General features: G+C 42.5%; 1 protein-coding gene and 2 non-coding genes across 4 annotated transcripts; all 3 read right to left on the bottom strand.

Annotated features, from left to right (window-relative positions):
- Positions 1-1,014: 1,014 nt before the first annotated feature.
- Positions 1,015-22,176, bottom strand: CCNB1IP1 (cyclin B1 interacting protein 1). Of its 2 annotated transcripts, none has more exons than XM_075531401.1 (7): positions 17,475-22,176; positions 14,268-14,338; positions 12,533-12,648; positions 11,761-11,847; positions 7,288-9,597; positions 4,075-4,408; positions 1,015-1,238 (listed from the first exon to the last, which is right to left on the bottom strand). In XM_075531401.1, the coding sequence occupies exons 5-7, from the start codon at positions 7,582-7,584 to the stop codon at positions 1,036-1,038; spliced, it is 834 nt and encodes a 277-aa protein (XP_075387516.1). In that variant the 5' UTR covers positions 7,585-9,597; positions 11,761-11,847; positions 12,533-12,648; positions 14,268-14,338; positions 17,475-22,176; the 3' UTR covers positions 1,015-1,035. The 2 variants fall into 2 exon arrangements, with proteins under 2 accessions (XP_075387516.1, XP_075387517.1); XM_075531402.1 differs by having other exon boundaries at positions 17,564-22,176.
- Positions 12,117-12,262, bottom strand: LOC142427185 (small nucleolar RNA SNORA79). Its single transcript, XR_012779997.1, has one exon. It is a non-coding gene; the product is annotated as a small nucleolar RNA SNORA79 (small nucleolar RNA).
- Positions 14,026-14,101, bottom strand: LOC142427190 (small nucleolar RNA SNORD126). The gene has a single exon (XR_012780002.1). It is a non-coding gene; the product is annotated as a small nucleolar RNA SNORD126 (small nucleolar RNA).
- Positions 22,177-22,949: the final 773 nt, after the last annotated feature.

Below are 22,949 nucleotides of genomic sequence, written 5' to 3'. Positions count from 1 at the left end.
GTAAAGGAAAACGATCTCAAGGAGTCCAGGAAGGAAAAGGATGTTTGAAAACTGTGTATGGTAACAATTGTACGATATTTCTTGATGAGATTGAACTATGGAATGATATATGTATTAACTCTCAATTCATAATACATTTTTAAAATAGAGTTGAAAACCAAAAAAATAAAACAAAATATCCCAGAAATCAACTTTTCAAAACTATAACTTTATCCATATGAAATATTTTTATTCAAAAATATAAACTTGACATATATGTATTCTCATTTACATAAATATACTTCTAAACAAATTAATACAGGGACCAATATATATGAAAATAAATCTAAAATATGTAAATGAAATGAAATAAGCCATATGCTCATCCCTACTTTCCAAGACAAAAATTTTTACATATGCATATAAGCAAATATAAAAAATGCATGTAATAAATGCACACATGTATGTAGGTACACACAAATACCAGAACCCAAAGTCACAAAGAGACATATAATACAAGAACTTATGCCTAAATATACAGCTCATTCAGAAAGTCATTATGGAATACTCAATGTCAATCTATGCCATGGCTACTCGTGGAAACTCAATAGTTCACAATGAAACTTATATGCTCTAATAATGAGCATGCTTGAAGTAATCAAAAATGAGCACAAGAAACTAGACTCTAAAATTAGTTTCTTCAAAGTTGAAAATGTGAAGACAACTTCAAAGACTTAATAGCACCATGAAATTGGCAACTTCTGTCTAGAATAAAGATTACCTGCTAAGTGAAGTTATTAAATATGGACACAAAAACATATTGCTTTTTTTTTCTCCTCTTTTCTTTTTTTACATTTTATTAGGGACTCATACAACTCTTATCACCATCCATACATATACATACATCAATTGTATAAAGCACATCCATACATTCCCTGCCCCAATCATTCTCAAAGCATTTGCTCTCCACTTAAGCCCCTTACATCAGGTCCTCCCTCCCTGCTCCCCTCCCTCCCCTTTCCCCCCTCCCTCAACAAAAACATATTGTAAAGTAATCTAAATTCTCTTTATTTTGAAGGCTCTACTGGAGATTTGCTGTTTGTCTACTTCATGACTTGGAGAGACAAAACTGAAAAAGCTGGTGCTGGGTTCGGGCGCTGTGGGGGAACCCACAAAAAATGGTTTGAATTGAAAATCTCCATCTCCACCGCCCCGACTTCTAACTGGCGTATTGTCCAAAGGAAACTTGGGGTGGCTCCCTGCAGGAAAAAAAATAAGGGAAGAACATAAGTATGTATTTCCTGACAAATTCCAAGGAACAAAAAAAAAAGCCATTCAATGAATATTTTTAACAGACCTTGACTCCTATGAGAATTATAAAATATACACCATTCTTGTTGTGAGGTGCTGTTGTGTATGAGTTCCAACTATTGTCGCCCTATGTACAACAGAAAAAAATACTGTCCCATCCTCCCAACCATTGCCATGTCGGACCTCATGCTGTGTACAGAAAGACTAGGATGACAATTATCTCTGCCTCCAACCACGGTCTATTCTAGACTTTCTTCCAGTGATAGCCATGACCTCATCACCCGAAGTACTCACACATTGAGATGTGTGTTTAGAACAACTAGAATTGGCAGTATTTTAATTTTATTCATTTGTTAACTATTTAATATATTTCAAATGAAACATCTGAAATTATATATACAAGGGGGCTTCAGAAATTCTGTGGGAAAGTTCCACTGTTAATTCCTTTTTTCTGAGAACTTTGAAAAGCCCCATGTAAGTCAAAAAGTATCGCTACTACGTTCCAGTTCATACATGCACGAGCTTATTCAAAACAAAAGGCATTTAAACATGCCGCGCAATCTGTGGATGGCTGTGGACCAATTCTCTCGATACTGCATTTGTCTTGGTCACGTTATGGTGCTTTCAAAGCAAAGGTCCAATCAGAACAGTGGCTTCCAAAGGGATCTGCGAGGCCAGTTAAATTCAAGGAAGAGAGGTCAGCTCAGAGGTTGTGGTTACTGAGGAATCTTGATAAAAGTTGGGTGATATTGATCAATTTTCTCAAGGAACACAGATGAAGTTATAAGAAAACTGAATGATGCATTGGTGAGAAAAAGACCAGGAAAGCTGTACCAAAATATGTGCTCCCATCACAAGGCACTTTACTCATGCTTCAAGGGCAGTGAGGTCTGTCCTATGAAAATCTCAGTGGGAAGCCTTACTCCATCCACATTACAACACTGATCTTGCCCCTTCCAACTTCTGTTCTCAAAACTAAAAAAATTGCAAAGGAGCACAATTTGAATACCTCCAGGATGCCAAAAGCAGTTTTGAGGTGATGTAAACTAAAGCGCGCACAGTTCATCAGGGAGGGCTAGAGAAATGAGAGTACTGCACTAGATGTGTACACAGCTATATTGGTGTTTCCCAAAGTGGGCAACCTACCCCGCCGGCTCTAGAGCAATCCAAGGGGCCACAGAAGCAGGTAGGTGCCTACTCTTTATCCTAGATTGTGGGCTAGTGTAAGGGCCGTGGTCGCACAATGGTTACGGGTTACCTGCAAAGTCGACAGTCCTGCTCTGCCAAAGAGAAAGATGGGCTTCTGCTACAGTAAAAATGTACAATCTTGGAAACTCAGGAGCAGTTCTACCCTGACCTATAGTCACTGTGAGTCAGCAGTAAGTTAGTGGTGGTAGAGTTGTTTGGGGGAGGAAGGGAGAAGAGGGGCAGGTTGAAATAGACTATCATTAAACTTTTTAATTGCCAGGGGGGTTGCTGAGTAAATTTTTTTCTGAAAATGGGAGCCTATGATGTAGATGGAGGATATGTCAAGAAACAATAGCTTTGTATTTTATTATTTTTGTTTAATAAAGGTTTCTATTTCTACAATTTTGTAACAATACTTTTTCATGTACTCTCATATGTGTATCACCTAGTATATATACATATATATAAGTTGTTTCATGCTCTATAAAATAATTTCTAAAATATTATAATAAGCACTACAGAAAATATGAAAATTTTGAAAATTCAACATACTGAAGACTCACAAACATCTTGAGTGAAGAAAGCAATTGTGGAGAAGTGAAATGCTTATATATGAATCTTCTATATATTTGTCTATAGTTCCCACCCACTGATTGATGAGACCATCCAAGTAAGGTATCGTTCACTGTCATCAAGTCAATTCTGACTCATAGCAGCCCTACAGAAAAGGACAGAACTGTCCCTGTGGGTTTCCAAGGCTGTAACCCTGTATGAGTATAAGACCTCATCTTTCTTCTAAACAAGGTCTAGAGGACTATAACTCAAAGATTGGTCAGTTTTCCATTCCTCTGTATGTAAGTGAGCACCTGAGAAGCAGGAAGAGAGAATCCTGGGACCATCACAGCCACCAGAAGAGTAGTTCAAGATCTCTGCCTAAAATGGTGGAGGCCAAGACCAGAGGCATCAGAGGCCGCTGCACAAGGACCAGGACAGGGCAGAGGAGTCAGACTGAGACAAGCAGAGGAACCGCACCTGAGGGGCTACACCCCTGGGGCCAGGAACCAGTGAGATAGACTAGCATGCAGACTTCCTGGCCCGCAAAGGCAGAGGTCAAGTGAATCACATGACTGGGAAACCGAGAAGCAGCAATGCAATAGCAGCAAACAACTGAGCCTGCAATTCATTTTTGCATCTTTAAAACAGGCATAGTTTAAAAAAAAAGGCATAGTAATAATACCTACCTCAGAGTTTTGCAAAAAACAGATACATGTAAAATATGAATAAAAATGCTTGCTACTTAGTATGCTGTCAGTAAACATCAGTTAATATTACTATTATTGCAACTAAGAGCTTTTAAAGTAGCAATTTATAATCTTTTATCATACACAATAATTCTCTGCTGAAATTAAAAAGTTGGATATAGACAAATGCAATAGAGAAAAGCGATATGTACAGATTAAGATATGGATGAAAAACTCTGAGTCTACCACCATCCAAGAACCTTGGAGGCTTCACTGTCTGCTTAGAGCTTGACCGAGCACAATGTGAAAATCACTGATTTAAATAATAGATATTGTTTATCACATTCTTTCTTACCTAATGGGATGCCAAAAACACCAGACTGGGCAATCATAGATGGTTCAAGAGTGCCTTCTTGGTTAGCAATAGTGATATTTCGTAGCCTAAGGCTGTCATAGAGGCCCTGGAGTTTCTGATATTGCCGATTGCGTTCCATGAGCTTCTCAGAGATGTCACTAAACTTTTTCTTGTATTCCTCTAGGACTTTCTTCATGGAAGTGACCTCTCCTTTCATAGAGGTCAATTCTACATCCTTGCTCTGTATTTGCTGAGTATAGATCTTCTCCATCTGTTTCAAGTGACCCTCAGCCTTGCTGAAATTGTATTCTTGATAGAGTCGTTCCTGATGTACCTATACCAAGACAGAAAAGATTAAGATAATGATTATAACATACACTATAAAACTAACATTTACCACCAGGTTAAGAAATACTGAGTATGACAGTAAAATCATAAAAGAATTTCTGGAACAATACTCTTTAACCACGACCATTATACCACCAAAAAAAATAAGTGATGACTTACTTACCTTAACCTCATTACCTAAGTGATGAGTTCCAAAGGTTTTTAAGAAACACCATTCTAATTTTCAAGTAATCTATAGTACTGAGAATAGATTCTAATGTAGCACCCAATTATCCTTGCCTCCTGGTCCTACCACCCCTTGGGTGTGGGCAGCAAATGTGACTAGAATACAGGTGATGGAATGTCACTTCAAGATTGTGTTACATAAGACTGTAAGATCTGTCTTACTAGACAGATAACCCTTCCTGCCTTTGAACAAGCAAGTAGCCACTCCCCAAGTAGTTGAGGGGCCTCTTAAGAATCAGCAATACGAACCTGGGGGCCTCAGTCTGACAGTGCATTAGGCAGTGAATGCTGCTAACCACCATGTGCATGCTGGGGTCACCAGGTTGTTTGCAGCTTTAACGCTGACTAAGCTGCAGCTTCCTTCACACTTACCTGCTGCTTCATTAGTGCATACGCCAAACCTCGGCAGCTCTTGAAATAAAAGTATTTGCTAGCGCTCAAAAACAAATGTTAAGTGTATAAGTGGGGCAAAGGCAGTAAAGGAAGAAAAAAAAATCATGTCTAGCTACCTTTACTCATTTCCACCCTATCTGAAAAGAAGAAAACAACAATGTTGGTGAGCAATATTACTCCAAATAGGAATATACTTTAAGATCCCCCTTCTAATTGTTCAGGCAATAAGGATGCAGTTAAACTTAACAAGGTACCCTAGTAGCACAATAGTTAAGCACTTGGCTCCTAGTCTAAAGGTTAGGAGTCTTGGGGAAAGTACCTGGGGATCTGCTCCAACAACCAAGACCAGTAATCCTGGTGCTCACCGACGCCGTGATGGTCAGAAGAACTAGCCCTACAGACCTCTGCTAACTGGACACGGACAAGTACGCAGCTAGCTGTAATGCAGCATGAATAAGCATAAAATATAGAAGCATATAAGAGGGACACCTTACCCAGAAATATGATTAAAGTGTTCATTTAAAAGATGATAAATATGTACAACTATCAAGAAGCATTACTGGGGGGAGCAGGGAGGGAGGGAGAGAGGAGAAAAATGATGCCAGGGGTGTAGGTGGAGGACAAATGTTTTGAGAATGATGAAGGCAATGAATGTACAAATGTGCTTTACACAATTGATGTATGAGGCCCTAATAAAATGATTAAAATTTAAAAAGAAGTATTACTATAATCCATAGAGACAGTAACTAGATTAATAGTTTATTTTGAGTTTATTGCAGGGCAGGTTAGGGGGAAGTACAGAATAAAAGTGAGTGCAAAAATGAAGAAAATGTTCTAAAATTGATTGTGATGATTACACATCTATTAATATATTTAAACCATTGAACTGTATGCTATGTGATTATATCAATGAAACTTAAATTCTGAATATATGAACATTTTAAACTTTTTTACTATCAATGTATTTTATTTATTTACATTTTATTAGGGACTCTTACAACTCTTATCACAATCCAGAGATACATCAATTATGTAAAGCACATCTGTATATTCTTTGCCCTCATCATTTTCAAAGCATTTGCTCTCCACTTAAGTCCTTTGCATCAGGTCCTCTTTTTTTTCCCCTTCTCTCCCTACTACCCCCTCCCTCATGAGCCCTTGATAATTTATAAATTATTATTTTGTCATATCTTGCCTGTCTCATGTCTCCCTTCACCCCCTTTTCTGTTGTCTGTCCCCATCTTAAACTTCTGTATGTCAAAAAAGTCAACAAAGACTAATGACAGAATCACTGAAAAACAAATCTCTTGCAACATTTGAATTACTTATACATACAAAAAAATTCTTACAAATTAGTAGAATACAGGAATTGAAACACAACAAATTGAATCCGACATTGATTGAAAATAAAAGAAACCATGTTCATCCTACAAGTCATCAGACAAACTTAAAGAGCAGTAAGATTATATCTATCAAATTTGTGAGCAGGAGTTGAGAACCAAGCACTATTAGAGGTTTTTGAGAGCACAAGTTAATTGATACAGACTTATTAAAAGACAATTTGAAAATACTGTAATTCTTTTTAAGACTCAAAAAATGCATTTATCCTCTTTAGGAATTTAATCTTACCAAATAATTAAGGATATGAATTTGACGCAGAATTTAATGCAGCATTTTTATAACTTAGAAATAAATTATGATACAATATAACCATTAAAATGAAGATCCAGAATATTTATCTCAAAATGTTAATAACGCAGTCATAATGTTTTAACTCTAACTGTCCATAAAAGTAGTATATGTGGTACTATTCTATTTTTGAACAGAAATATATTCATTTATAGAAAAAGTCTAGTAAAATAGAAAACACACTCCCAGGGAAACAAACAACAGAAAAGTGGGTGAAGGGAGACAGCAGTCGATGTAAGAGATGAAAAAACTAAAAATGTATAAATTATCAAGAATTCATGAGGGAGGGAGAGGAATAAAATGAGCTGCTACCAAGGGCTCAAGTAGAAAGAAAATGTTTTGAAGATGATGATGCCAACACATGTATGTGCTTGAATGGATGGATGTACAGATTGTGATAAGAGCTGTAAGAGCCCCCAATAAAATGGTTTTTTTAAAGCGAAAACAACTTAGTAGAGAGAACGTTTTCATACATTCATAAAACATTGAAGGACCAACACTGGAAGCTTCCACATTACTCAAATCATGCTTTGCAGCGAAACTAATTCAAGTACTAACCTGGTAGGTCCAGAAGGCCAGTGCTCGGGAACTAATGTCCAACACAATCTCTGGTCGCAGTCCTGCCAACACCATAGCTTTGTATTCCTCTGATGGGCTGAGTTCTGTGCGGACAATATCTAGCTTTCCAGAAAGGGTGCTGTTGCAGGCAGGGCAGATGGCTGGTGAGCGACTAAATTCACCACTGCCGTGCTGATCACAGAAGATGTGAGAGCAGGCAGTTACCCAAGCGTAACCAGAGAGTTTAACACGACACTTTCGATAATTACAAAGCAGCATGTCTTCACACATAGACATAATGGAAGACTATGGAAGTCTCCAGCTGCTTAAAAGAATCCTAACAGAGGGGGAAAAAAAGGTAAAGAAAATCAAATTACAATTAAAATGAAAGGAGCTAGTCCATGAACTTTAAAAACTGAGATATCCATGGTAAAATTATTCACTGCATTTGGATTTTATTATAATCAACGTGGATTTAAGTAACTCGGTGCTAATCGTGTTTTTTTTGTGCAAACATGAAAAAAAAATTAAAAGATAGATGAGTTCTAATCTGCTAAAGTCAAAAACATGTACATGAAAAGAAAAGATTGAGGAGCATTTGTTGTTGGTACAAAAGAGGAAAAACTAAATAGTGGTATTTAGACTTCTCCAATATGTAAACAAAAATTCAAATTTATTCTCTGTGTATGGTTTGCTAGAATGTTTTCTTTCCACATCTCACACCTGGATGAGGTAAAAGTCTAGGCACTGAAGGGCCTCCTAAGATCAACTACTACTGCCTCTCACCAGCCAGAGCAGTGAGGAAGATCAAAGGCGCAAGGACTCAACTAGTCTAAAGGCTTAGTGGGCTCTTTCAGCATCAGGGACATCAATGTGCACCATGCTGGGTCCAGAGTGGGTGGTGCCAGCTACTCAGGGGGTGGGCTCTGAAAGAGGTCGGGCAGGGAGTCCTGGATAGCATAGGAGAAAAAAGAGGAACAAAATTCAATTTTTAAAAAAAAATGTTAAGTCCAGGATTACTGATCTGATAGACATTAGTAGGTCCCTGAGACTATGGCCCTTTATTTAAAAAGTCACCGCCATCTAGTTAATTCTGATTCAGTGATCCTGTCAGGTTCCCAAAGATATACATCTTCAGGAGAGCAGTCTCCTCTTGTTCCCAGGAGAAAGCTGGTGGGTCCAAACTGCGGAACTTGCTGTTAGCAGCCCCAGAGTTAACGCCCTGTACCATCAGGCCTCCGTTATTGGCCCATAAGGCTTAGCCACCCATTGACCTTGTAAAAGGTCACCCCGGGGCTAGTGCAATCGTAGTTTTGCTTCCCTCCGCCAGGAGAGCCAACCGCAGGTTCCACCAGGTATGACCATCAGAGGCAGGCAGGGACAGGAAGGAAGGAAGGACAGGTGGGAAGGACGCGGCTATATTGTGGGGGCGCAATCCACGTAGCAGCAGAAGTAGAAAACATTTGCTCTGTAACATTTCACCCAAATCACAAAAGCTTTGGGGGGGAGGGGGAGTCCTGGGGGGCAGGGCCACCTAGCCAACGAGTGGGCCCTTCTTTCGTGCAAGTCTCTTGGACTGCATTTTCGGGGTTCCATCCGTGCCCTGAGAGCAGGCCGTCTCCGGGACCGCCCGCTAGACGTGGACGGAAACGGACCAAAGGCGCCCCGGGAAAAGCCTGGAGCTTTCATCCTCACCTCGCACCTCTGAATACGAATAGTGTCCATGGTTCCGGTTCCGCGTGAAGCAGGTCTAAACACAGGTTCTGTGTGTTACCTTTCCATCCAAGATGACGGGAATGGCGCGAACCCGATTGCGACCCGGCACAAAGCGGCCACGGGCCGTATTAAAACCTCCGGGGCGGGGATATGCTAACTGTGTATTAAAGTCTATCACACCTGGAATGAGTAATTTCTTAAGAATTACAGGTCTAGGATAGAAAACAACAAATGTTATGCAAAACAATGTACCGCTTTGGGTAAAAAATTACCTAATTAGACCGCCAGGGAGGTTGATTAAATAACCAGAGAACGCACTTAGGACAAGAGGAAGGCGGGACGCCTGACATTCTCAGTCGCTCCGAGGGGTGAAGCAGAAACGCTGGGGGCAGTTTTGAAGCGGAGTTCGGTCAAGTAACGGACACGCAGCGCCAGGGGTGCCGCTCATGCCCAGTGTCCCCCCAAAGCGAAGTCCACTCAATGGGCGGTCCAAGTTACCTCAGGCGCAAGTTTGGGGGTCCACAGAAACTTCACTCCCGGGTGCTTAGCCTGCTTTATTGCGCTCAGCCGGACAAACAAAACATGACGACGACACTGGCAATAATAATACACAGAAAAACATTTCACCTGAAGCGCCCAGAAAAAGCGCGGGAAAACACCGTTGCCTCAACTCCAGGGCGAGCGAGGCCGTCTCCGTTCGCCGACAGACGCCGCCCAAGTGCGCATGCGCGAGGCGCTTCCAGGACTCCGGCCGCTCAGGATGCTGGGACCCACCAGCAGGGGGCGCCCGCCCGAGCTACTAGCCACGCCCCTTTCGGGTGCGCGACTGCGCCTGCGCCTCACCGGGACTTCCCACTCCCGCAGGCGTGCCAGCCAGTGGGGAAGAACCCCTGGAGTGGCACGTGTAGTGCCCTCGGGTACCACGCAGCTAGCATTCGAGATGAAAACCTTCTGAGCCGAGAATACAGGGTTGAGAGCAGGTAGGGGAGAGCTACAGGCCAGGTGCACGCAGGTGGTTTGTCCTGGCAATTCCTGATTCCAGACCCAGATTTTCTAACTTTTCAAGGAGAAATCCCCAAGACCTATGATGGAGCAGCTGTAGCCCCCATATTGAAAAAGATTCTGCCATTTCATTTTTATCCAGGTTAGAAATGTTTCCAGGTTTTGTACATTTTCTAAATGCAATCCTATTTTTTTTAAGTTTCAATGGTATAGACTTCCCACATCATACAATGTCTTCAATGATATTAAGCTTTATACAATCACAATTTCATCAGTTTCTTCTCTTGCCGTCTGTTCTCCATTTCCCCCCACCCTCTCTGCCATGCCCTTGGCAATTATCAATCCAGTTACATCCTGGATGTCATAGACCATCATGAAGATTAAATGCTCAGCTTCAATATGAACAAGCTACAAGTTGGAACCTATCAGGGGCTCCAAGGCCTAGGGAGATGCCCCCTAAAAATTCCAGTCTAGGGTTCCCTTAGAGGTAGTTGTACTGTCAGATAGGGTCACTATAAAACTCCACAGTGGAGATAATTATACCACTCAGTAAGATTGAACTATTGAATTATATGTGAATTACATGTCGAAAAAAATGTTTTAAAATATCATTTACAATTTCCCTTGATTTTTGTAGTATGAGCATTCACTTCAGCATGTGTCAGTTTTAAAGGTGAGATACCCGTCTGCACTGCTGAACCATTTAAATGTTTGCACCTATTTTACCTCTCATCTATGTGCCTGGTGCTTTCCTGTAGCGACTCTTATTGTCTACTTATTCTACGCGGGCCTGTTAAATTTTTACAAACTCAAGCTGAGCAGGGCATTTGAAGGATCCCTCAGTTTCCAATTTCCATCCCAACTCACTGCGGGCCTTTAAACTTATGTAATTCTCAGTTTCCTGGTTTTCAGTTAAAAAAGTCAGGGAGAGTAATGGATTACAAAGTCTTAACATGTCTTCCAATGACCTTAACTATCTGGAACTGACCCAACCTGCTTCCTAATGGTATGTGCCCCCAATCTCTCAGGGCAAAACTTGTCACTGGATCTGCTCTAGAGGGTCCTGGAGATTAAAAGCCAGAGACCAACCAAGGATGGGATTTAGGGACTTCCCAAGCAGTAAAAAAGAGCTCACAGTTGCACGCTGTTCTCTGAAATTGGCCAAATTTGCTTTTATGAAGACATTCAGTGACCAGAGAACGTTCCCAGGCAATGCCATTGGGTGCACTAACTCAGAGGGAGTTTCTCGATGCTTGCCTAGCAGGGGCAAAAAGATCTGCTCTGCCCAGCACAACTTGTTGGGGGGGCGGGTATCCCCTCATAATTCAGCCAAACAATTGAGGATATTCCAGTATTAAACGCGAAGTATAAATACTGAATTTAATTAAGGAATACGTCTACAGAGGCTAACTAAAATGTTTATAATTTTCTGTTAAACCCTTTACATGGTGATTTCCTAGATGAAATCTTTAGGGGAGCAGAAAGTCTCATCTTTCTCTGAGTGGCTGATGAGTTTGAACGGTCAACCTTGACGTTAGCTGCCCATTTAAGCCCCCTTATTCCATTCTAAATGTCCAAGAAACTATTAAGATCATTGCCACTTGTTGACTTTTTTTTAAGTAAGAACAATTTCCACTCATTTCACTTTAAATATTATTTTAATTTGTCTGTTGGTTAAGCTTTCATGGAGTTTTATAATCTACCAATTTTAAACATAAAAGAAACAATATTTTGTTTTCCTTGGCTGCATCTTACACAATTGCAAAGTGATTGATTCTGTAGGATCGTTTCTGGTGTGAAGTCCGCTTCCATCTTTCATTTGAAGAATCATCTGCCTTCGTGCTGCAAAGAGAAAGTGTGTGAACAGCCACATTGTACACATTGGGGGTGGGGCTGGAAAATGAAGTAACCACTTAAAGATGAATGACTTCACAGTAAAACATTTCCGTAACCACTAGAATCTACTTAGTACAACCCTTTCAGAGTCCTAAGTCCAAGCTATTGAAATACTATGACGTCCTACTAACTATATCCCTACATTATAAAATTAACTTACCTTCGTTCCAAATCATAGGCACATTCTGTGCATCTGATGTCATTGTCTGCTTTACAATTGTTTGACTCCGCAAAAATCGGAAGCACAACTGGACGGCCAACCCATCCTATGATGCCCCGAGTGAAGACAAGTCAGGTTTGCTGTTTGATGGACTAAAATCTCATTGCCTAAGGCTCCAGGCAGCAAGAGGAACAGCCATCAAAACACATTTCCTACCACAGTACTTTAAGGAACACAGCCAAGAATGAAAACATCGATAAACTGGTAAGCAGCATTCCAACCTAAACTTGTAAAACTTATTGGGATGATGATATACAAGTATTCACCCCATTAACATCCTTTCGGGTAACCACATACAAGGAGGGGCTTCAAAAAGTTTATAGGAACATTCAACTATCTTTCACTCCATTTTCCAATAAACTTCTTAAATCCCCTCAATATGCCATGTCATTTCAACTTGGATTTTCTTACCATAAGTAGGGAAACAAGCAAGTGGTCATCCGTGAATCTGGGACTTACAGCCCTCACAAGTTTCAGACTGGAAAGGGGAGATTCCAATCTAGTTTCAGACTCTTGGAATTTCCTTTCTGCAAAAGAGAGCCAAAAGCTAAAAAATTATTTCAAGCACCAATTTTACCTTGTGTTATTTTTATTACCTGTGTGGGTGTTATTCTGATCTGATTATAAAATTTTCAGAATTTCCTTCATATATGCCTACATTTCTTGCTAAGAATGTAGGAAGAGGTGAAAACAAGATGGTAAAAAAAAAAAACTGTCCTGTTTATGCTTTGCTTTTAATTATACAACACATGTATGTAAAGTTAGAAAATATAGGTTGGTAAAATAACAGTGTCACCCACAAAAAGTAGGTTTTTTTATATCCTACTTTGGTGAGTAGCAACTTGGGTCTTAAAAGTTCCTGGATGGCCATCTATGGTCTCAGCCTGTCTGGAGCACAAACGCAATTCGTCCAGTGGACTGGCAGACCACAGGAATATTGGCCCACAGCCGAGATCGGAACGACCGCTCTGCCCCTGTTCTGAACAGGATCACACTAGAAGGTGCAAGTTAGGATGAAACGTGTGGAACAAAACCAAATAAATAAGATGCTACTGGTTGGGAAAAGGCTGATGGGATCCATAGGACTGTGGTCATGACCCTTAGCCATTCTTCAGGTCTGGAAGGGAACTCAATTATCAACCTATAACACCAGAGCAGTCTGTACTCCTTTGGAAATCAAAAGGAGAGTATTTGCCCAACATAAGTTCAGGAAGGTTAAGGTAGAATATGAATGGAAAACACAGGAAGTGGGATAAGTGATGCTACATTGAGGGGATTGCGATCAACAAACACAATGTGTAGAAACTATTGAATGGATCTGCTCTATAAAGCTTGTGCAATTCACAATAAAAACAAGTCACTCACAGAACACAGTTCCAAAGGAAAAAAACATAGTATTTGAATATCTTTTCAGGTGAATTCAAGCAAGCACAAAGGTACATAAAAAAAGCTTAAGCAGAAAATAGAAATGCTTCTTTAATATGCTTTAGTATATCACGAATACCCATTTCAAAAAACATAAACCTTTATATGAGTACTTTCAAATGGCTTGTCTAATGTTACATTATATACCCAACAAAATTGATTTAATGAGCTCTGGGATACTTATAATCATATCTTATAATCATATATTAAGAATAAAAGAGTGGTAAGTGGGAAAAACTGCCAACTTGGTAAACTTATACCTGGCACCAGTTTATTTATTTATTTAGTTTATTTATTTTCTGTTGTGTATGAATTTTTGGATTAAAGATTCCTGATCCTGGTTCGGTTTACCTCAGACAAATTACAAATTAAAGATAAGACAGAACAAGGTGGTATCAGATTAACTATCTAGAATCAAAGACTCAAACCCAGTAAGAATTCCAAGAGAAACTCGGTTCCAGGTGTTTGCCCCTAGCTTTAGTCTGCTCAGAGCATGTGTTTAATCAGGTGATCAGCTGAAACACGGACTTAACATGCATTTCATCATGGCAAACTATCGATAATTGATGAAGCAAACCACCTAATACCAAATGCAACTTCACTTAAGGCTAAAATTAAAACTTTGCAACTACTAAATTTAGTCCACTAATTTTCGTCCACAGCCTCAACTTCTGCTATGGGAGGTAGGGCGGGTTTTTGGGTTTTGTTTCCTTATACTTACCAGGAGATAAATCCAATGTCTAGGAATCACATTGAACTATACCATCTGTCATCAGCTACCCATCATCATCTCTAGAAAATATAAATCTACAGGTTAGGATTGTATTCTTTGAATAATTATCAGCCAGCTCCATACTTGTTACACCCATATGCCAAAACTAAACCCATTGCCATCAAGCCGACCAGGACTCACAGACTCTATTTAGGATTGAGGCAGCGCAGACAGCCTCAGCTTTCTCCAGTGGAGTGGCTGGGTGGCTTGAACCACCAACCATGAGGTTAGCAGTCCTGACAATAAGATCAATGGGCTCCTTTCCATACCCCTAGAGCCTCAAATAAAATTATAGTTTACTGTTCATTTTAATTTTAATTCCTCATTCAATAATGCGAATCATTAAGCCATGGAGCATGTCAAATGCCCAACCTCAGTATCAAATTAAGGCAGGATTCCTGCACTGACTCAGCTTTGTTTAGATCAGTGGTTCTCAACCTTCCTAATGCTGCACCCTTTAATACAGTTTCATGTTGTGGTGACCCCCCAACCGTAGAATTATTTTCATGCTACTTCATCACTGTCATTTTGCTACTGTTATGATTCGGGAAGCCCCTGTGAAAGGGTTGTTCGACCCCCAGAGGGGTCACAACCCATAGATTGAGAATCGCTGATTTTGAAAGCTCAAACTAACCAATAAGGTTAACCGAACACAGGTATTCCAAGGAGCCAAGACTCTTCAGACTCAGATGAGTGAGAAATACGCCAAAACAGCTTTTGTTCTAAGCATGCTCCAATGTCAAAAAGCCAATTACAACTATGTGTGATCTTTACGCTTTGGAACCTTTCAGTTAACTAGGGAAAACCTTCCCTGGACATGAAAAAATCAGATCGCATAATTAGGGACACCACTCAGCCACAAGATGGCACTGTAAGAAAGCTTCAATTTTCTCTTCCAGAGCTAACAACACAGCATCTGAACTTTGAGGTGAACTTGAGGTGAAACTGGATAGTCCTCTCAATTACGACAGGCAACCCGATGAGTATTTCCTGAAATAGAATTCTCTGCCTAATCACAAGCTAGAAAAATACAAGAGTTAACAGTCTTCTAAAGCATCTCATTTTAAAATATTACAAGGAGACTTTATAGGTGCCTGCCAACAATGAGTTCTAACACAGCAGGGATGGAGCAAAACCAACTGTGTTTCAGTCTGCTGTAGACACTCACCGTGAGTCAAAACCAGCTCACAGCAACCTGAAGATACAATCGAGCCAGAAAGGCAAGGCTACTGAAAATTTATGTCCAAGGTACTAAGTTGTAGGAAGAGCAAACAATGAACGTAAGGGGAAAAAATGGACCATGAGCCGAGTCTTAAAATTGCTTAGGTAGCCACTCACAGGCTGCCATGTAAACTCATTCAAATTTAAATAAGTCACATTTTAATAATGAAATAGGGCAGCACAAATGCATACTCCCATCACCGCAGAAAGTCCTGTTGGACAGCACTGCCTTAAGGACAGATGTCTAAAATAAATGAACAGGAAGCAGGTAGCTATCATTTTTAAAAATTGATACCATCTAGGCGGGGTAAGGGGAGCTGATATCAAGAACAGAATGTTTTGAAATTGCGGTAGCAAGTGTACAGTACTTCTTGATCTTGAACTATGAATGGAATGGTACATCTGTATTAGCTCCCAATAAAATGGTTTTGGAAAACAGAAGAATTCCTATCATCTGCCCAGCACTATACAAATTTTACTCAGTATTTAGTCATATGCTTACACGTTGGCAGTAGGTGAAAGCATTGTTCAAATACAGGACAGGGTCACTGTTAAAGAACACCGATTATATTTGTCATGCTTAAAACACTCATTGCTTTCTGCCCCCCCTTGATCCAGTATGTCATTGTCATGGCACACTAATACAAACCATGTTCTACTGCCTGCTTATTGCATGTAGGAAGTGGCCTGGTGAAGTCAAAAGGATGGAACTGTGACAGAACTGGTTAAGTCTTGCTTCTATCCCTTACTGTTCTTACCTAACTAAAGACCAAGCTCAGTGCCATCCAGTCAATTCTGATGCACAGGGACCCCATGGAGGGCAGAGTGGAACCGCCCCTGTGGGCGTGACAAGAAATCTTTACATGAATAGAAAGCACCTTTTTTCCCCATGACAAACCACAAAGACATCAGAAGTTCTAACGCTTTACTCACAGGTAATGTCAGGTGTTTTCAGGTCAGCAGCATACAAGATAAGAGAATCTAACATGCGGACCATTATAAACGAAAACAAATTCAATGAAGTCATTGCCGAAGTTATAGCAAGACTGCCGCTTTTATGTGGGTACAGTATATAACATTACACATTAATATAGAAAATGTGTTATCAGTAAGGCTTCCAGTCAACAGTAGGCTATCAGGAGCTAAGTTTGGGGGTGTTAAAAGTTATAGCTAGATTTTCAACTGTGTGAAGGGGGGTGTCAGCACCCCTTTGCCCCTAGATTACGCAAGGGTCAACTACATTTCCTACAGGATTATAGGCTGAAAGGCACTTCTCTGGCCTTGCCAGTATGATATCCTTGGTGCATTACAGCACAAAGCCTAACACACAAATCCAGATATTAATATATGATGTGATTTGGACAGTATTCTACTCCTGCTTCAACACATCATTCTACCACACGAAGGCCATTCCATATTTCCTGCCTGAGTATTTAGGGGGCTGAACTAAATATAAATACTCTGTATGCTTACCTACATATTATTGCCAGTGGGCAGTTAGGTGCAAATGGACCAAAGATGTAATTTTATACATGTGACTAGTTGCTTCATGAAGGCCTGATTTAGACTGCAGATTGATAACGCTGAATCAGGCAATACTTCCCACTGGAGCTGCTAACCTCATGGCCTGCAGTTCAAAACCACCATCAGTTTTGTGGGAGAAAGATGGAGCTTTCTACACCTGTAAACAAGTCTTGAAACTCAACGGTGCATTTCTACCCTGTCCTAGGGTCACTATGAGTCATCATCGCCTCGATGGCTATGAGTTTAGGGTTTGGTTTATTGTCTCCCTAGTATTGTGGAAGACAATGGCAACTCAAGAACCTCTAATCTTCTTAAAGGACAAATACATGTGCCACAAAACACCTAATTTAAACTCATCTTCATCCGCATACGAGAACTTGACGTTACAGTCCTATCAGCCATGAAACGTACATTGATCCTGAGAATGTCCAAATCCAAGTCCACTTGATTTTGTGGGGTGGCTCCACAGCAGATGTTACCCAGGTTTCACAGTGACGCACCTGTCCTGACAGGCAGGCTACTAAAGAACCAGGCCTTCTTCCCTCGGTGGATTCCATTGTCAACCTAAAGAAAAATACAAAATGGATCGCTTAATGTGGGTCCCCTTAGAGAAAACTCTATAAAACACCATCAGGAATATATATATATATAGTTCTTTATTTTAATTCAGAATTCTGATCATTTTCATCTTTAAAGTACAGGAGAAAACCATTCAGAACAAATACAAAAGAAAAGTGGTCAGGCCAGGGTTTCCTCACTGCCCATTGCTTCACCTAGCACTGTTACAGGATGAAAACACAGGAGTTGGCTCAAGAAAGCAAGAAATAACTTTAAATTGATGTGAGTTCAAATAAATGACAGCCACTTTCACGTCTTGATAATTTAGAAATCTTTTATTCAGTTGTAAGCAGACTGCTAGAATCTAAAAGCGATTCTTTGATTGCAGTTCCTAGTACACATTTCAGTCCATCTTTAAAGGCAAAGACTCATTTATCATGTCTAGGACTTAAGCAAGCATGGACAGAAACAGAAAGCAAAAGAAGGTTACTATTCCTTAGAGTGAGCGTTACAGGGTACAACATTGATTAGAACCTGGTTCCTGGATACAACATCAAAAGGAACATTTTTCATTACAGTGGTCTGATCTTGAGAACACATTCTAAAATCAATCACTAGTGGGACTTTCCGAGATTGGGGGGAGGGGGAGAGGAGGATGCAGGTCATTCAGCAGCTAACACAAATGGAGTTTCTTTTGCTTGTCCACCTCAAAATGAGGGCATTAGGAGCAGTAAAATCATACAATTCTACAGTGTAATTTCCATACATTGCCTCACTGTGCACCTACTGTTTTATCTTCATTTATCAAGCAAACACAATTTAGAGACTAAATGGCAGACAACGACAGACACAATTTAGAGAGTAAATGGCAGCTTGGTAGTTAAAACCTACTGCCACCAGGTCAATTCCACCTCATGGCAATCGTAGGTGCTTTGGGGTGCAAAAGAGATGTCAAAGTACAAATATAATTAAAGGAGAACAGCTGGACAAAGACACAATAAACATATATCCAAGTAAGAGAAACTATTAACAAAGGGTCATAATGTCTTTCAAGGACTTATAACCACGTGACTAGTAAACAGGCCTGGGACACTCAGGCAAAAACACATCACCTACAGCTGAGACTACAGAAGCAGGAAGGGACCAGGGGCCAGAGCAACTTACAAGACTGGTCAAGGGCCTTCCAGTCAAAGGAAAACCCAAGACAATGCATGGATCCCAAGTGATCTCCACCAAGGACACCACCAGGAAAGCCCCTACGGGAGACTGCACCTCCCTGGACTGGCTGGAGATGGGTGGAGGGAATTCCACTTCCCTGTGCACTCTGCCTGAGGACAAGACTACTCACATTTGGGTTGATGGAAGGAATTCAGTGGAGGCTTGAACAGGTATGGGCTCTGCAAATGTATCTTGGGCTTTCACTATCAAGCTGCGCCTTCAGCAAATAGGATGCTTAGCTCTAATTTCAGCTCTAATACATAAGGCAGAGTAAAATTCCTCCTTGGAGTTGTTCTAGAAGAGACCCCAGATTCAAATGTAATTTATAAGCACAATTACTCCATTTTAAACAGGGGAAAGATGAGACAAAGATGCATCATCCAGATAAGGAAGACCATCAGCACAAAGATGCACAGAAACTGAAATATAGAATACAAAGGACAAAATCGTGCTTGACTGCAGACCTGTGCATTGCGGTTGCAGGCAGGATTAAGCAGACGTGGGGCAGTGACTGTAACTGGAATATGTACGCCCTGCAAAACAGGAAAACCTACAAGATTGGTTCAGGACCCACTGACCAAGTCAGTCAAGACTTATGACTACATCACCTCGTGCCCCCCCCACCCCAAAATTCCATCAAGGGTGCACTGTGAAGTCTCTAAAGGCTAGGCTGCCCCTCCCTAAGCCAGCCAGGGGAGGGGCAGCAGTCATTCAAACACATTCGACTGAGGACAAAATTTTTTCACAAAGTTGGTTCGCCTGAGTGAATCCAACAGAGCCAAATCTTAGTGGAAATTCAATAATTGATTTAGGGGTCTCACAGTAAACCCAAAAAACCAGAACCCCACTGCCATTGACTCAATTCCAGCTCATAGTGACTCCAAAGGACAAGGGAGGAACTACCCCTGTATGTTTCTCTTTTTTTTATGCCCGCGACCCCCGGCCGGCCCCTCCCTGTATGTCTCTGAGCCACATCCTTCTCCAACACACCTTAAAGCCACACTGGTGGCTTCAAGCTGAGGTCCTTTGGTTAAGCAGCCCACCAGGGCTCCTTCTGTAAACCCTAAGCTCATGTTCAAACTTTCAGCTCTAATAGAGTTTCTAAGACTAAATCTATCTCACAAGCAACTGGTGAGTCGCAGAGCTGAGCCTACTACACTAGACAGAAATGGACTTGAATCCTGGGTCAATAGGTGAGCCCAGTTGCCCTGCTCTAAAACGGGCAATACTACCTTACCACTTAGGACAGGATGTTTGAAGATAAAACAAGGTTAATCAAAATTACTTGTACAGTAATGGGCACGCAATTAAGCGTTTAATATATTGTTTCTCTTTTTAAATGTCCACACTTAACCAGCTAGTCCTTTGGCAAGGAGATACTCTGCCAAATGTTACACCTCTCACAGTAACTTCACTCGAGCTTATTCGCTTGGCATAACTTTTCCGGAGAGATTCAACACACATTTTACTAAGGACACAGACCGGCATGCTCCTACCCTGAGAATTACAAAGACCACGTGGTGGTCTCGCCAGTTCACTGCGGTAATCATTGCTCAGGAGATAAAACTAAACCCGGAGCGCTGGTGGCGCAGTGGCTATGTGTGGAGTCGGCAGCAGTTCGAAACCACCAGCTCCTCAGAAGACAACGCTTCCTATTCCCATAGAGGTAGTCTTGAGAACCCATGGGGCAGTTCTGTCCTACAGGGTCCCTGTGAGAATCCACGGCAGTTTTGACTTAAACCTAGGTAAGTAGAGACATAAAAACCACCCACCAGTATGGTTGTGCCTTTGGTAGAAAACCCTTTATCGCCCCATCAAGGCTACCCACCCTAAGGTGGTAGATTATAATCAATTGTTTTATCACCATGTGTATAAAACAAACAACAGGAAGGACTACATAATTAAACAGATCTTGCAGACAGCTAATAGCAACAAATACCTGAAATGCGATATATATCATAGAATTTTGGTATAAGTTAATTATTCATAGCAGCATTTGAGGTTAAAGGATTTGTTCTAAGACCCTACCTAAGGATCCCTGAGAGCATGGTGAGTTAAGCACTGCGCTAACCACAAGGGGTTGGCTCACACACGAGGCCCTCCACAGGGAAAACACATGGCTCTCTGTGCCTGTAAAGATTTATTTAGTCTTGGTGATGTGGATAAGCTAAAGGGCCTTGGGACTTTCCCCAAAAATATCGCATTTAATAAATTTACTCTTTCTGTTCAAACTTTAAAATAAAAATTTTTTAATTTAGTCTTTGGAAACCCTTTATACATAGACTGAAACCCTTTATACATAGACTGAATCGAAATCAACTGAATGGCAGTATGTTTCGGAAAGCCATGCATTAAAGCATCCTGTAGTCAGTATAAAAAATGAAGTTCTTATTTACCCACGTGAATAGAGAATGCCTCGATATACAGATATACATGTGCTGAGCAAGATACACCAGAAACTGTGAAGAGGGAATCGAATGGCTCTGGGATTAGAGACTGGATTCCTTTACAATTCTGAACCACAAAAAATGCTTGAACTATTCAAAAAATTCGACAATAAAACTTTGGAATTATGATTATAGGAGACTTACAAAGGACTATACATTCCATCAACTACTTATTTGTCTTTTTCACTAAATTACGCTCAAGGCCACTGGGCAACTGTTTCCAAGACAACAAAAAATCCGAAATTAATTGACTGCTTACATCTAGACATATTAACATAAGCCTACTGGTGCCTGCCTTTACATATTTTATCTGATCCTCCCTAAATGAGCCTCAGAATGCTCACTGCCCGGCTCAAGGTCACGGAGCGCTGTGGCGCTGGAATTCGAAACGGGGCTCCCACTCTGCTAAGGCCTCTGACCTTTCTCTGGGTTTGTCTGGATTTCCAGGCCACCCTCGTCACTGCGGTGGCAATAAATTTTGGGGCACCCCACCAAGGTCACTAAAACCATTCTGTTCGCTGCCCAGGCTCCCCTAGAACGCACAGCGGGCGCTGCAGCCGGGGCGCGGCGACGCTCCCGCCGTCACCCGAGAAGGAACACGTGCGGCCCGAGCTCCTTCCCAAGACAGTCCCTTCCCCAAGCCGGCGAAACGCAGCCCCCTCGCAGCCGTGCACCGCTCCGGGCCCGCGGGGAGCCCCGCAGAGCCCACGTGCAAGAGCCGGCCGGCAGCTCACGCGCCACCGCCGCCTCCGGGACACCGACCCGGACCCCGTACCCGCGCCCCGTGCAGGCTCCGGATCCCGTACCCGCGCCCCGTGCAGGCTCCGGATCCCGTACCCACGGCTCCGTGCAGGCTCCGGATCCCCGTACCCGCGCCCCGTGCAGGCTCCGGATCCCGTACCCGCGCCCCGTGCAGGCTCCGGATCCCGTACCCCACGCCCCGTGCAGGCTCCGGATCCCGTACCCACGGCTCCGTACAGGCTCCGGATCCCGTACCCACGCCCCGTGCAGGCTCCGGATCCCGTACCCGCGCCCCGTGCAGGCTCCGGATCCCGTACCCCACGCCCCGTGCAGGCTCCGGATCCCGTACCCGCGCCCCGTGCAGGCTCCGGATCCCCGTACCCCACGCCCCGTGCAGGCTCCGGATCCCCGTACCCCACGCCCCGTGCAGGCTCCGGATCCCCGTACCCCACGCCCCGTGCAGGCTCCGGATCCCGTACCCGCGCCCCGTGCAGGCTCCGGATCCCGTACCCCACGCCCCGTGCAGGCTCCGGATCCCGTACCCACGGCTCCGTACAGGCTCCGGATCCCGTACCCGCGCCCCGTGCAGGCTCCGGATCCCGTACCCCACGCCCCGTGCAGGCTCCGGATCCCGTACCCACGCCCCGTGCAGGCTCCGGATCCCGTACCCCACGCCCCGTGCAGGCTCCGGATCCCGTACCCGCGCCCCGTGCAGGCTCCGGATCCCGTACCCGCGCCCCGTGCAGGCTCCGGATCCCGTACCCCACGCCCCGTGCAGGCTCCGGATCCCGTACCCACGCCCCGTGCAGGCTCCGGATCCCGTACCCCACGCCCCGTGCAGGCTCCGGATCCCGTACCCCACGCCCCGTGCAGGCTCCGGATCCCGTACCCGCGCCCCGTGCAGGCTCCGGATCCCGTACCC

Source organism: Tenrec ecaudatus, chromosome 14, assembly GCF_050624435.1.
Source record: "Tenrec ecaudatus isolate mTenEca1 chromosome 14, mTenEca1.hap1, whole genome shotgun sequence".
NCBI lineage: Eukaryota > Metazoa > Chordata > Mammalia > Afrosoricida > Tenrecidae > Tenrec > Tenrec ecaudatus.
The sequence above is the reverse complement of the archived record's forward strand: the minus strand, read 5'-3'. Positions and strand labels throughout refer to the sequence as shown.